Here is a 14,662-nt window from a genome sequence, read left to right on the forward strand (position 1 = left end):
ACAGCTTTGCTCCTGCCAGTGTCATTAGCACCTTCCTTGTACAAAACCAGAAATGACCGTGCAATAGGAAGTGCAAGGAAAGTCCTTCCCTGGAAACACGCAGTTAGAGGTTGACTCGAGTCATTTAGTGTGAAGGTTTAACTCTTCTCAGACTACCTGCTGGAAGCCTAAACTACACGAAGTACACACAGAAAGGGTGTTTCACAGCAGTCTTATTTCCAGTTCACATTTAACAATGTGAGTGGGTTGTTTCAACATCAGCGTGTCCAAGATCTCTGGTTTTGCAATCCTGATGTGACATAGGTGTGTGGGGAGAGGGAACTGCTGCAGGTTCAGGGGATTTGTGTCTGCTTACAGGTTTGCTCATCCTTTCTTCGTACACGATCCTATTCTGCCTCTGTAACTCAGTCTTCCCACCTCTTCCTTTCCATTTCTTTTTCCTCCTCTCTGGATATCTGCGAGGCACACCCTGGTTGCTCTGTTCTTGAAGCCTGCACCAATCAGTGCAGCTAACCACAGTCCCTCAGAACACTCCATCCCAAAAGAAACTCCCTGCATCCTCAGGCTGAAGCATCATTCAAGTATGTGACATTTTCACAGCTGATTCTGATGTAACGAGTCTCCACAGAGCAAATGCAAGTGCAATATGTTTTTTTCCCCCAAAATCTCATACCGATAGTACTCAGCATATTTTCACAGGCATGAAGAAACTCCTGTCTGTAATCTCTTTACAGGATGGGTGTAGTCCTATGCCCTGCAGAGCTGAGAAGGGTAGGCACAGTATGTGAGGATACGAAACAGAGAGAGAGAATAAGGGGAAAGATACTGTTAAAATGATATCTCTCTGACAGAACGGGTATCTAGTTTGTGAAATCACAGCTCAAGAATGTGGCAAAAAAGCTGCAGCTGACAAAGGCCTTAAGTATATTCATCAGACACAGACTGAAACATTTTTACAAGGAAAAGAAGGGCTCCTAGGCATGCTACTTATACATCAGGTTTCAGTCTTGCACAGGTATTTTTTGCTGAGTTGCACATCCTTGCATAAAAGGTTGTCTAAAGGAAATGCTGTCCGCTCTGTAACTGTAGCATCACATGTGTGAGCTCTGAAACACAGCTGTATGAATTTCTCCCATCCTGAGACACCTCTGCCAACCTGTGGTTTCCTCACTGGAACAGAACTGCAGGGTGTGAAGCCTGGGGTGTGAAGTCCAAGTAGGGGGAAATGTTGCTCTGTAGAGACATCAGAAGGCTCCTTCACAGCAAAACAGGCACGCCTGAGAAAACAGACTCAAGGGAGGCTTCAGGATGAGCACAGTCCTTACAGAATATGCTCAGCCATGTATTAGAAGGAGATGGCTACAAAGGGGTTAAAATCACAAACCTTCGTTCACTGAACTCATAGATTCACACTCACAGAATGACAAAACTGAGTGGTTATTCTCCAACGAAGACATTCACACAATAGCAAGCAACCACTTTTAGAAAACGATAGTTCAAGCCTGAAAACAGAGCTACATTTCATTATCCATACGTTTTCTTCCACACAAAAGCTCACAGGTACGCCACAGTCTTAATGTTCAGATGTACCACACTGAGAACTCGCTAATGACTCCAGCACCGACACAAAATGCCTTTGATCAACTGCATTGCACTATAAAACACCATAGCATGCCATTGAATGGAAATCAGGCACAACAGAAGAGCTATTATATGAGATACAGTACTCCAGCATTCATCTCTTCAAACAGAAAAAGTTCAAAGAAAATCAAAATCAGAAAATGAATAACAAAGTGAATTCCGCCACTAAAAAAAAAAAAGAGAGAGAAAAAAAAAAGAAAAAAAGAGGAAGAAAAAGAAATTGCCACAGGCTACATGACATCATACCAATACCCTTCAAAACAGCATTCCATCAGCTGGAATTATCACACATTCTCTTTACAATCCCAAGCACACTGCGTCAGGAGTGTGTCACACTGAAAACCGTAAGCCAAAGCCCTGAAAATCCAAGGGCTTGAGAAGCTCATGGTGCCAGAGCAGCATGACTAAAGTCCTCCAGCTCGTTTTTCAAGGTGCAGAGGACGCCCAAGCCTGTTTGGCACATGCAGGAAGTTGTTGAGGGATGGCTACAGCTCTGGAGGGTGAACCTTCAGAGATAATGGCACATGTTCCTGCAGTCAAAGTTTTCCAGCTGGAGAAGACTTACACCTGCAAGGGAGTCAGACACTGAGGAGACTTGTAGCACTCCAGCAGTAGAAGTTAATTTAATAGGAGGAACCCACCTCTGCTGCAAGAACTGAGTTTCACCAATGCTTTCTAACTGGGCAAAAGCAGAAGAATTCAGCATTCATCCTTATTTCCAACTCTTCAGATTCACTCAGAGATTTCAGCACTGTGTCAGGCCTGGACCAAAGTTCCCCCCATGCACTTCGTTGCACTAGAAACAAGATCTGAACATCCATTACTTGCTTTCATAATATTTTATAACTGTTCTTTGGAGCATGGGAGATTTGACTCAGAAATACAGAGCATATCAGAAGTAGGCCCAGGATTTGGCTTTCAAGCTGAAAATCATTGTGGATAGCTTCCAGAAGAGATAAATAGGAGTAGCTAAAAGAGGCTCTTCACCAGGGATCTCCCACGGCCCCTGGCCGTGGTGCTGGGCACCCTGCTCTGAGTGGTCTGCTGGGATGGGGGGAAGCATAGGGACACAGAGGGGCATTCCATCATACTGTGAAATGGGAAGGGAAACATACAGAAAGTGCCATGATTAAACAGATCTCAATGACTTCATTCTATATTCTGGATCTGAGGAAGGACCTTGCATCTCTTGCAACCAGAAATTCATATAGAAAGTTGTGGCAGCAAAGCAAGGTATGACAAATGGACTGAAAATTCTCCTTGGCCAATTACATTTTAGGTGCCTTCATTTGAGCAAGACACTCAGTGCACTTGTCACAACAGTAATGGTGATTCTAATTGTGATTCCAATTTAAGACACTGCACACTGTCAACTCTCACCATCAAGACAGGTTTCAGCATCTCCAAGCCAAAAAAAAATTAGGAGGGAGTGGAGAAAGAAAGCAAGAAGCAAGGAGTCATCAGAAAAGGCAGACAAGCAATAGAGTAGTTTTTTTGCCAAGAGAGTTCAGGTGACAGACAAATTTATGTTCATACTCACGTTGATATTTTTGGGCTAAAACAGAAGAAAGGTTCCAGTAATGGAAGGGAGAGAAGGATGGTTTCTGCACACCTGCTAAAGCCACATTTCAATTCTAGTGACAGAAGCCAAGGCATGTTTTATCACTGATAGCAGTCCACCAAACCTTCCATTTTCACATATGATTTCCCTCTTTTCATCTGTTAAACACTTTGTTGTGGTTTTTCTACTCAGTAAAGCTCCTCTGAAGAGCAGAGGGAGTTTCCCTGCCCGCCGTGGAGCACCCTGCTCTGAGGAGATGAACACTGCAAGTCAGAATTGCAAGCTCCTAGGGTCTAATCCCACTCAGGCACTAAATTTTGACCCCAAAGACTGTGAGGCCACGTTGCACAGCAACAGGCCTAAGCTAACGAGCTTTGTCTCTCAGGAGAGCTAATTAGTTCTGGTATATCAGTACGCTGATGCAGCAGTCTTATTTCCAGTTCTAGAACTAGATTGGTTGGGCTGGGCTGTGGGCACCTCCGTGTGATGCTTCAGGCACAGCTTAGCCATGTAGACAGAGCCTTGTGGTATGCTGCTAAGGCCACGGTCAGTACCTCATGTGGCAGCTTAAAATGAGGCACTCCAGGAAGATTACACTGACATTTGCAGTGATTTGTACACAGGTGAATCCTCAGTGCAGCAAAGGACCACCAGAACCTCAGCATCCCATTTCCACTTTCCTAATCTAATCAAACCAATCGAACTCCAATCCTTTAACCGAGTTTTTTTTTTTAATTTATTACCTCCTAACTCTGTGCAGACTGTGATTTACTTCCCACGATCACCAGAGCACACCCCAATTAACTCATGTCGGTACAGAGGCCTCCACTACCATGGCACAGAAATGTTGAAGATGCAAAAGTTTCAGACAAAAATCTCTTATCCAGCCTTCAAGCCAATGCAAACTGTATCCACGAAAGAAGATAAGTGAAGGGGCATCATGACTTATCTCTTCTGAATATGAATTATTTCTTGCTACATGCATAGGGCTCTTCCCAGTTATTTTTGTAGAAGATTTTATGCCAAGAAAACGTTCTGGAATAAAGGAGATAAAATCCAACTCAAGAATAACAGAATCATAGGATCATCTTCACTGGAAGAGACCTTCAAGATGATCACATTCCACCAACATGACCTACTGAGTCACACTGCTAAATCATGTCCTTGGCATCATGTCCATGTATCTCTTAAATACTTCCACTAATGGGGACCTCATTTCCATTCTTAACCACATTCCTCATGAAGAAATTCTTCCTAATAGTCAACCTAAACCTCACCTGGCACAACTTGTGACCACTGATACTGTCGATCATCCTCTCCAAAGAACTTCCAGCTCTAAAGGACAGACTGCTGCTCAGAGAAGGCCTGAGCAAACATGCAGACCTTGCAGTATAGAGCAAGATCAGTGGGCCTTCTTGTGTGTCTTTTCAGACTTTTCATCTTTCTCAGCATATGGGAAATCCTAAATATTGAAACCACTTCTCTCCTTTTTTTACCAGCACTTAGCTCCCAGACACACAAGTCTAAAGGCTGTTAGCCTGTTTAAGAGTACACTGATGACATACTTTTAAAGACATGCAACTAAGACCAAACTGCTGTTTACACTCCCCACCAAAATGTCAGCACAAAACAACAGAAACTTTTTTCCACCTTGATTTCATATGCCAAAAATGCACGGACAAGTAAGTGACAAGGAGCAGTGTTACCCCTATTTCCAGATGTGGAACTGTGGCAGGCACACAGGCTTACAAGGTTGAACACAATTGAGGAGGAGACAGCACCAGGCCCCAGAGTATGTCAGGTTCACAGCATTCATAGGATCATAAGATAATTCAATCTGAAAAGAACCTCAAGTGCTCATCTATTTAACTTCCTGATCAGATCAGGGTCAGCTTTTATGTAAAAAGGTTATCACAAGTTTTCTCCTCTAGTTGTTGCTGCAAGCTGCTGCGTATCTTTGCCAGAATACAGAAGGGCATTCATGCAATGAAACTGTAAACTGAGTCAGTATTTAAATGCAACTGAGCTCAAATACAGGCATAAACTGAAACATCTGGGAGGCACTCATGGCAAATGGACTGAGAGGTTATCGCAAGTACCAGGAATTACAACAGGAGAATAACATGGAAGGTGGTACAACTGTGGAAGTGTGAAAAGTCCTCCCTGCACAAAACACAGAGAGATAGGCCAAGAGATGATATCCTTATGGCCCACGATTCTTCTCCAAAAATAATGTCCTTGAATATATTTAAGCTTGAACATTAGCATGAGTAACACTTTGCGTGTTTACGTGCATGTGTGAACAGAAAAGAACAATTATTCTGTTTCAAAAATCACATTTGTTACTGCAGTCAAGAGTCCAACATGATCAGGTTCTGCATACACTAGAATGGACCCTGGTGACAAAGAACACACCCTGAAACACAAATATCTATACTAATGAAGAGAGACTCAAGCCCCATTCCAGAAACTGAACACCACTGTTTCCTTCCTTACTGGGTAAGATGATGACGTCTTCTCCTGGACCTGGGATGCTGCAGTTGAATCCACCCCAGCCTTTCTCCACATCCTTCCACGTCTCTGGGTGAGACCACTTCAATACAGAATCAGAAGGAACTGCAAAATAGGACATATGAAGAGAGGGTTATTGTTTTCAGTGGCTGAGTTACCATTTCTTTGATAGTTAGCACATGTGGCATTATCATCCTCCTTTTGTCAGTGATGAAGCCACACTAACTGTTCTATGTTACCTTCCATACTTAAAGGAAGTTGAAACTAGGAGAAAGAAAAATTCTCCCTCCCAAAACTATAGTTTTGGTGTTAAAGTGCAGGAAGATAGCTGAAAATCAGATTCAAATTCTTTGGGATCCACGAAATCTTGAGGTTTGTCATCACTACTTAGCTTATGATTTATGAATATGCTTCACAAGCAACAACTTCATGGTGAGGAGTCTGAAATACAAGTGTTATGAGAAGCAGCTGAGGGAACTGGAGAAGGAGGAGGCTAAGGGGAGACCTTATAGCTCTCTACAACTGCTTAAAATAAGGTTGTGATGAGGTGGGGGTTGGCTTCTTCTCCCACATAACTATTGACAGAATGAGGGGGAAATGGCCACAAGTTGCTTCAGGGGAGGTTCAGGTTTGACATTAGGAAAAATTTTGTCTCCAAAAGAGCGTTCAGGAACTGGGACGAGCTGCCCAGGGAGGTGGTTGAGTCACCATCCCTGGAGGTGTTCAAGAAACATCTGGATGTTATACTGAGGGACATGGTTCAGTGGAGAAGTACTGGTGGTAGATGGACGGGTGGACAGGATGACCTTAGAGGTCTTTTCCAACTTTGGTGATTCTATGATTCTATGATTGCTTTTACCCACATCACTCAAGGCTCTGAGCACTCTGAACACAAAGTTAAAATGAACAAGCAAAAATACAAGCCAGACATCTCTTCTTCTGTGGCAAAACCAGAAGATAAAAATGATAAATAACTCTATCAAAAAAAAGTCAATTTTTCTCAATTTTTTTTTTCACTAGTGCTCTAGAAAACAGATTGAATTCCTGGAGTATGCTAAATTATGAAAGGTTTTTTGAAAATGAGTAGTCAACTCTCGTAAGATTCTTCGCCCATAGAAAAGCAATGCTGTGCACGTGGTACTGGAAACCTACGGTGGAACACCAGCTTAAACACAACATGTGGCAACTCCTGCAAAGTCTTATTTTTAATCTTCAGCTGAATCCAAAGGGAGACTTCTGAGTCACAGCAGCATCAGGAAAACACTGGGAGAAATAAAATTCACTAAGTGTAGGTACTTGCGCTTGCATTTTAGACAACTAATGAGCCAGCCCTCACAAATTAATTGCTTAGGCTTGCTGTGCCATCAGTAGAGGAAAGAAAGCCTTCAGGGAAGTCCTGCACACACGGTTTCTCATGTCCCAGACTAACGCAGACTGGGCCTCCCTCTGGAGGCCTCTGCAAGCACCTACCTCTGACAGAAATTGTTTCTCTTCCTGAGGAGAGCTTCATCAGACATCACTGAAAACACACGGGCAATCTCATGCCTACATGCAGTGGACTATAAGCTAGCCAACAACACTATGGAGAAAAAAGACTCTCTGTTGCTAGCATAGGGAAACAGTGAGATGAAGCCCAGGATAAGCTCTTCAAGGCTGGGTATTCCTTTACTTATCTGTTTATGGGGAAAATGCTCCGTAACAAATCTCTAAGCCCTATTGCTACATAAATGATTATTGTTGCTAATAAACAGCAGGGTGGCTATGAAACTCAGATCCAGTTTTGGAGGTCTCCCCCATCTCTGGTGTATTATGCTGTCTGACTCAATGTGTAACTGAGCAGTAATGTCAGACTATTACACTAAGATGACTGCAGAGCACTAAAATACACCGTAGTCTTACATTCCCTGTGACCTTTCTGATCTTCCGTGGCATTTCTTAACAAAAGTTTATGGTCTTTTATAATGTGGAATCACACATCTATCACGAGCAACGGTAGATACGGCTCAATGAAATGCTTAAATGAATGCCAAGAGCCCCTGTTGGGTTGATAGATGTACAAAACACTGAAGTGAAATGCAGCAATAGAGTTCTGATAAAGCAGTGAAAAGGAAACAGTGTGACTCCCAGACCAAACCTTTCCGACACAGACTCACGCACCTGATGGAGGTAAAGGGGCTCTTTCCATCTCTTTCAGCTCGAACTGAATGAAGTCAGCTCCTGTGACTGGACACAGAATTGTAAGGAGTTAGAGCACGGCCCTAGAAATTAACTGAAACGACAACAAAAACTTTCTGACAACATTTAGGATTTCCACCAACCAGATTTTTTAAGAACTATGCATTTTTCTTTCAACGCCTTTTTGTCTTTCTTGTATTTTGAGAACGGAGTAAACAAATGCATTTTAATTTGCAGACACTGAGGGTCTCAAGACAACTCATTAGGAACAGCTAAAAGAAAACATTCAACAATCAGAAATTCTAGGCTGGAACATGAATCTCATTTATCCCACTATAAATCCACAGCAGTTCCACTAACACAAGCAATATTACACCATTGAATGCATAATGTATTAACTGGATCGAGCAACAAATTACAGCTTTTGTTTTGTAGTTTGGTTTTGATTCCTCCCCCCACCAAATCTGGTATCTAAAAGAGATGCTTTAATTAGTCAGACTTTATAGACTGAAGACAGGGACTCTGTGTTCTGTGCTGTGAAAAGAGGTCAGAAGCAATTATCACAGTTGTAACCTTTCTGCCATATATTGTCAGCAGGAGAGGGGTCAGGATAATGCAAAGCAAGCTAAGAGGAGCAGAAGAAAACTGCTTCAGAGCCAGCTGAAAGGCTACCTCTTCTTCATCTCCAGTGGCATATAAAGGCACTTCCTTTCAGTCACCAGACTGGAACAATCGTAGGTTAAAATAGAAACACTCTGCCAAACAGATAAATCTCCCTTACACCGCCCAACCCCTTCTGGTGACCCTAAAAATGCCACTGGAAGAATTCTGGGGGGTTAAAGCCATTATAAATAAAGCCATTGTCAGAACTTTCCTCAGTTCCAAAGCACGTAACTTCCCCACGCACGTATCAACCCACCGATGGGATTTCATGCCATATTGTAATTTACTTATTTTATCTTTAAACAAGTCTCTGTACTTTTAAATTGTGAGAATCACCCGTCCCTACCTCCCTCTTTTTCTCCCAGTGCAGCTGAGCAAATTTAAAATAACTGAGGTTCATTAATTTTAAGTGTTCAATAAATTAGTATGAATAATCAAAAAACTTGATTCTTTCTGATAATTACTATTTGATGTCAGTTGAAAGCACTCGATTGAGTTAGCAGCATATGCTCCTATGCCAAATGAGGCTTCCATAATTAAATAGAAACTGATTCCATGAGGTTTTTCTCATATCTGATTAATTAGTAATCAGGTGCCTCAGCCCTGTTCCTCAGCGACACCTTCTCTCCCAGTGGTAGCTGTGGTCTAACTCACATTCACTCAAGCCAATCCGGCCCAAATCATCACATGGTGCTCGAAATGAACTCCATGTCCCTGGGTGGCCAAAAGGTGAAAAATGACATGAAGGTCACAGGAACACAGAACCATGGAATGGCTTGGGTTGGAAAGGACTTTACCTCCTCCAACATTAACTCTTGCAGAGGGCATACATCTCGCCTAATATGAAACGATGACAAGTTAGTGAGCTTGGGTTCTCATGGTGTCACTGGAGGTATCTCAAAAGAACTAACTACCTATCCATGTTATCATACTCCTTAGGGATGAGATATGCCATAGTGAGAGACCTTTCTCTCTCTCTGGACTAGAAAGGAGAGCCAGGGTACCCTGAGACAACTCATGTTAAACACGTGTCAGGTGAAATCAATGTCTCTGGCAGAGCTCCTCCACTAGGCTACTAACAGACTAGCAAAGAAAAGAAAGTCACACCTGCAGAGCCAGTCTGTGATAGGGAGGCTACTAAAAAACAACCGACTGCCTTGGAGGGCCAGTTTTGATCCTTTTTTACTGCTTGTGGTGTCCTTCCTTCTCCTCTCATTTTTAGGAAGGCAAATCTGAGTCAAAGGTCTTAACATCTATTCACATAGTCTTAGGGCAAGTGAGAGAACCAAGCCTGGCACTATCCCACTTTATGATGAATAGGTTTTTCTTGATTTTGCCAGCACTACGGTGCAATTGTCTAATTAGAGATGTTTTTATTGTTCAGAGAAAAGCTGTTCTTCTAATTAAATCCTCAGGGGACAAAAAGTCTGCTCAATATTCTACACAGACCTCATACAAGGGTTCAGTTCCTGCACCCAGCGAATAAAGGAGCTGTTAAGGGTTAACTAGGTACGGCCATTTACTGAGAAAAGAGAAAAATTTCTCATGTTTGAAGTGTCATCCAGCCACACAGCGTGACAACTCAAACCATGCTAGGCCATCTACACCCTCCACATGAGTGCAGGAATGTGGGGCTGAATTCTCCCCAGCCCTGCCGCTATCACAATTATTAATGTTGATTCAGGATAAAGTGCAACGAGCATGAACCTGTCGCATTCCGTTGCCTGAAAACTGATCAAAGCAGGCCACAGGCCTTGCGAATCATCAAGACCACGGTGACATAGTTCTCCTGGTTGTTTTGTTTTGCTATCGAGTACGTTATCACTGTTTCCGGACAGGACAGGAAGAGATATAGGCAATACAGACAAAAGACGTCATTAGTAAACATTGAATTAAGGTGACTCTTCACAAAATGCAGTTATAAGGCTCCAGGGTTTAGTTGTATAAAACCTTTATAAGGCTCATCAATTTTCTGCCTTATTACAGCTCTTCCTGGATGCTTGGGCTGTGAATCATAAATATAGGCCTTCCTGACTAACTTTTTTCTGGTTTAGGGCTCCTTGAGTGAACATGAAGGAGGAGCAACCAGGTCTTTTATCAGCTTTGCGGTGACAGAGAATTTTGCCTGTGGATATTAGGAAGGGCTGAAACCAGGATAAATGGCTCCAATAGCCTGACTAACAAATAACAAGCACCTCTGTGCTATTTAACATCAATTGGGCTAACATATATCACAGGGAAATCAAAACTTTTAGACACCGCAATCAACAACACGGTACGACACACCTCTAGAAGCTGGAGAACCTGGGATAGGATATTTTGCCCTTCCTCTCCTAGGAAGCATTTGAGGAGGTGCCCAGAAATATGGTGTCCCGGGGACACTGCACTGGGAAGCAATGTAAAAAAGTATTTGGGCAAGCAGAGACTCATTCCTGCTTGCAGCAGATCGCTGATGGAGATGAAGCCATGAAATTCCTGCTACAGACACCTTGCATCATCCCTGAAAGGATTACAGAGGCATTTCTTGATCTCATTTCTGTAACTGACCTCCCAAAACAATGGATGTGGGGCCAATTTTATCAGGCTGGATACCAGTCCCCTCCAAGAAATATTAATGCAATTTTCAAGTCTTTCGCCTAGGATTCCTCTTTGTCGCTGAGCAATAAGGCTGAAGAAAATACATTTATTCTCTGTATTTAAATATTAGAAACAAGCATTCTTAAGGGCCTGTTTTTCTCCAGCACGAAGCGACTACAACAAGCCGTGGAGCAAACTGGAAGTGAGATCATTCTCTAGGAATTTAGAAAGACAATAAGTGTAATCAAATTATGTCTTTTTTGAACAACCACGGAAACTGCAGACCTGCTTCTGACACAGCAGTAACACGAGATCAGGCCTCAGGCCCTCTTAACAACTCACACATGAGCAGCCTGAGCGAAGTCAGCAGGGTGACCTGTCTTTGTAAAAGCTGCATCTGAGGAAAAAATGCATTTGGAGTCAGGAAGAAAGTTTGATAATCCTTCCAGAGATGTTCATAACATTGCTTGTGACGAGCACTTCTATCTTAGAAAAGAAAAAAAAAAAAGACAAGGAAAGGCCATGTGGGATGTGGAGATGGAGCAAGAGCAAGCCAATGCTTTGTTTTATTCCAAAAGCAAACGGTTTAAACATTTCAAAAGTGAACAGAAAGGAAGCAACATCTCTCTGGTTTTCAGCCAATCCCAGTATTGCCCAGAGACCTTAACCAAGGAGCAGTCCCACGCTGTGGTACCATATGCTCGTATTTGTAACAGACTTAAAAAGCTCATAATGTTATTATTGTCATTTACACAGGACATTTCTCCTAAAAATATCCCAGATGTCCCACAGTGTGACGTTTCTTTCCACCTCTCTGGTTTCAAGAAGGGTTTTTTTGATACAGCATGGTCACTCCACGTGAAGGCCGCCCTTCTGAAATAGGGCTGAGCCACAAGGGATCAGTGTTCGGGAAGCCACACTGATTGAGAGCCATCCCTGAGGAGCACCTCTCTCTCAACGTGGGGTGCCCCAGAGAAAAAAAAGGTGATGCTTCAAAGACTGAGGAAAGCTGATGGTGTCACAGAGACTGGATCCCCCCGCCCGGTTTCCTCAGGTGAAGATGCCCCGAGTCCTCACTTCCCCTCACTCAGCACTAGCAGTGAAATGGGACTCTCTGTCCTTGAATGCCAATTCCTTTCCTCGGTCTGAAAAGATTATTTTTAGAGGGACTCACTAACAGAGGTGACGTATGTAGGTAGAAGCAAGCACCTTTGTTGGCAGGATCTCAGCACAGGTGCCGCACATCACGGAAATGCTCCCCATTACAATGATTTCTCCCCATTCAGCACCCCCTGCATGGTCCCCATGACTACGCCTCATTTACAAAAGTGTGAGCAAGCAACGCATCAAGGCAACTTAACTCCCTTAATCCCCTCCATACGGTACATTTTCTTGCCTTTTGTATCAGGCTTTTTTCTTCTTCCCCAAAGAGAAACACTTGCATGTCGCTGGGCAATTTTGGACAGGGGGAGCATGCACAACGCCCAAGCCATCCATGAGCTGCCGGCCAAGGTGGCCTCGCTCAGCTGCCCACTTCATTTGAATAACAATATCTCCTCCTCCGTAGGGTCTGCCCTCCCCTTCTCCTCCTATTTTCCCCCCTCTCCCCTCCCTGTGTGAATTCGGGAGCCTGCCCATGAATGAGCTGGCATCTGATCCGTATTTACCGACGTTAATTTTGGATGTAACGCACCCCTGCCACTTCCCCGCCGTTCGCCCTAAAAGGAGTCCCAGCGGGCACAAAGGCAGAGGGTCAAAAGTAAGCTGACCCCTGACAGAATGTACAATTATTAGAACGAAGCGGGACACAAGCAGCTGTCGAAACCCCACCGGCACGGCGAAGTGCTTCCCAAAGTCAGGGTATGAATAATAGGCCGGAGCTCTCCCCTCCGCCCCGCGAGGGCCTACGCCGTCCTGTGGGAAGAATGATGGCCTTCCCGAAGCAGCTGCAATAATTGTGTCCCCATTGTCCCCCGTCCACCCCCCTACAAGTGCCCATTGTGGGCGCGGGGTCGGGTGATTATATGCTTGGGCTGATGCCGTTTGGGCCCAGCTGCCCGGCTGCTGACACACGAGCACTGAGAGGGGGGACCCGCGTCTGCGAGACGGGCCTCCAACATACCAGACCTTTTACATAAGTCAAACAGGAATAAATGACTCTTTATCAGCCCCTGCTCCCTTTGAAGTGGCGGCTGCTTATGGGCCCTTACAGCTTTTCCTCCTTAGCCCGAGCAAACATCCTCCTTTTGATATGCTACATGCTCATTATCTCTGCCCCATTTAATGATTTTTGATTGAAGGGTGGCAGCGCAGTTGCCAAGAGGGTAGTTAAAGAGGCTCCACACAGGCAGGGCTACAAGAAATGCTTTCCTTGTGCAGCAGCCTAAATTTGGAGTTTCTTAACAGTGTGTTCTTGTTCTTAGCAGCAGATAAGGGCTGAGCGTGAAATTCTTAATTAAGCAGTAAATAGAGAGTGGGGTGTCAGCAGATGCAGGCTGTAGCCATGGAGACCAAGTCACATGAAGGAGGGAGCTGAGACTAAACGCCGGCCCCGGGCTCGGGCATGACTGACAGCTGAAGAATCCGACAAAGCTTGTAAACGCGATTAATTAGTTGGCCAATTATTTCATATAGTTAAATGTAACTAAAAAATGAAAACAGCTCGCAGAGTTCGGTGGGAAAGCGTTCTGAAGGCCAGACCTCCAAGCACTGTCCTCTTTGGGTCACTGTGTGGACTTGAAGGATATCAAGACCAGAAGGGACTATTGTGGTCGTCTTCTCCAACCTCCTACGGAGCACGAATCCCACCCGATGAGGACTCTAATAGCTTCTCACAGAGATGGAGCATACTTCCCTGAATAGACATCCAACCATCATCTGAGGACTCTGAGTGTGATGGAAATGCCACATGCCACGAGTCTGCTCTGATGGCTAATTATCCTCACCCTCAGTCTACACAGAAGAGATTAGGAGAGAAATTAAACGGCACACCAGGGTTAGGAATCTGTCCACTTTTTCACACTTTTGCCCTACCAACAGTGTTAGGTATTAGGTACCCAACACTGAATTATTGATCTCGCTGCTAGTCCTGGCTGAAAATGTTCACTGCATGACTAACACATGTTAGGTGTTCCCATACAATTTTCCCTGTCGTATTCTGAGTGTTTGTTTCCCTGCATACTGAAATGAGAAATAACATCGAGCTCTTCATATAATAGGAATCAAATGAAAGGAAAGCAGATGAAGAACAAGAATGTATTTGTGATTCAAGAGTGACATGTGCTGGCATGAATGTGCTTTCCTGGTCTTCCCAAGTCCACCGTGCCCCCTGTTTTCAACAGTTTTAAGAGGTCAAGAAATATTTTCAGAGCTTTCCCATGCTGCTCTGCTTATGAAAAGTGCAGCTCAGGATATCCAAACTGAAAAATGGTTGACTTTCATACTTGAAGGAACAAATCCGTGCTCTTAGAAAATTGAAATAATTAAAACCAAAACCAAAATAAGAAAATAAGAACAGGCTTTTTTCTCTGGTAG

General features: G+C 43.8%; 1 protein-coding gene across 1 annotated transcript in view; it reads right to left on the reverse strand.

Moving 5' to 3' along the window:
• PKHD1 (PKHD1 ciliary IPT domain containing fibrocystin/polyductin) overlaps positions 1–14,662 on the reverse strand; it is a 219,744-nt gene that overhangs the window by 78,470 nt on the left and 126,612 nt on the right. The window contains 2 exon segments of the mRNA XM_065731064.1: positions 5,699–5,818; positions 7,871–7,936. Coding sequence (XP_065587136.1) covers positions 5,699–5,818; positions 7,871–7,936 — 186 coding nt within the window.

Source organism: Cyrtonyx montezumae, unplaced genomic scaffold (genome assembly GCF_038088225.1).
Source record: "Cyrtonyx montezumae isolate F1298 unplaced genomic scaffold, pur_monq_1.0 scaffold_13, whole genome shotgun sequence".
NCBI classification, from domain to species: Eukaryota; Metazoa; Chordata; class Aves; order Galliformes; family Odontophoridae; genus Cyrtonyx; species Cyrtonyx montezumae.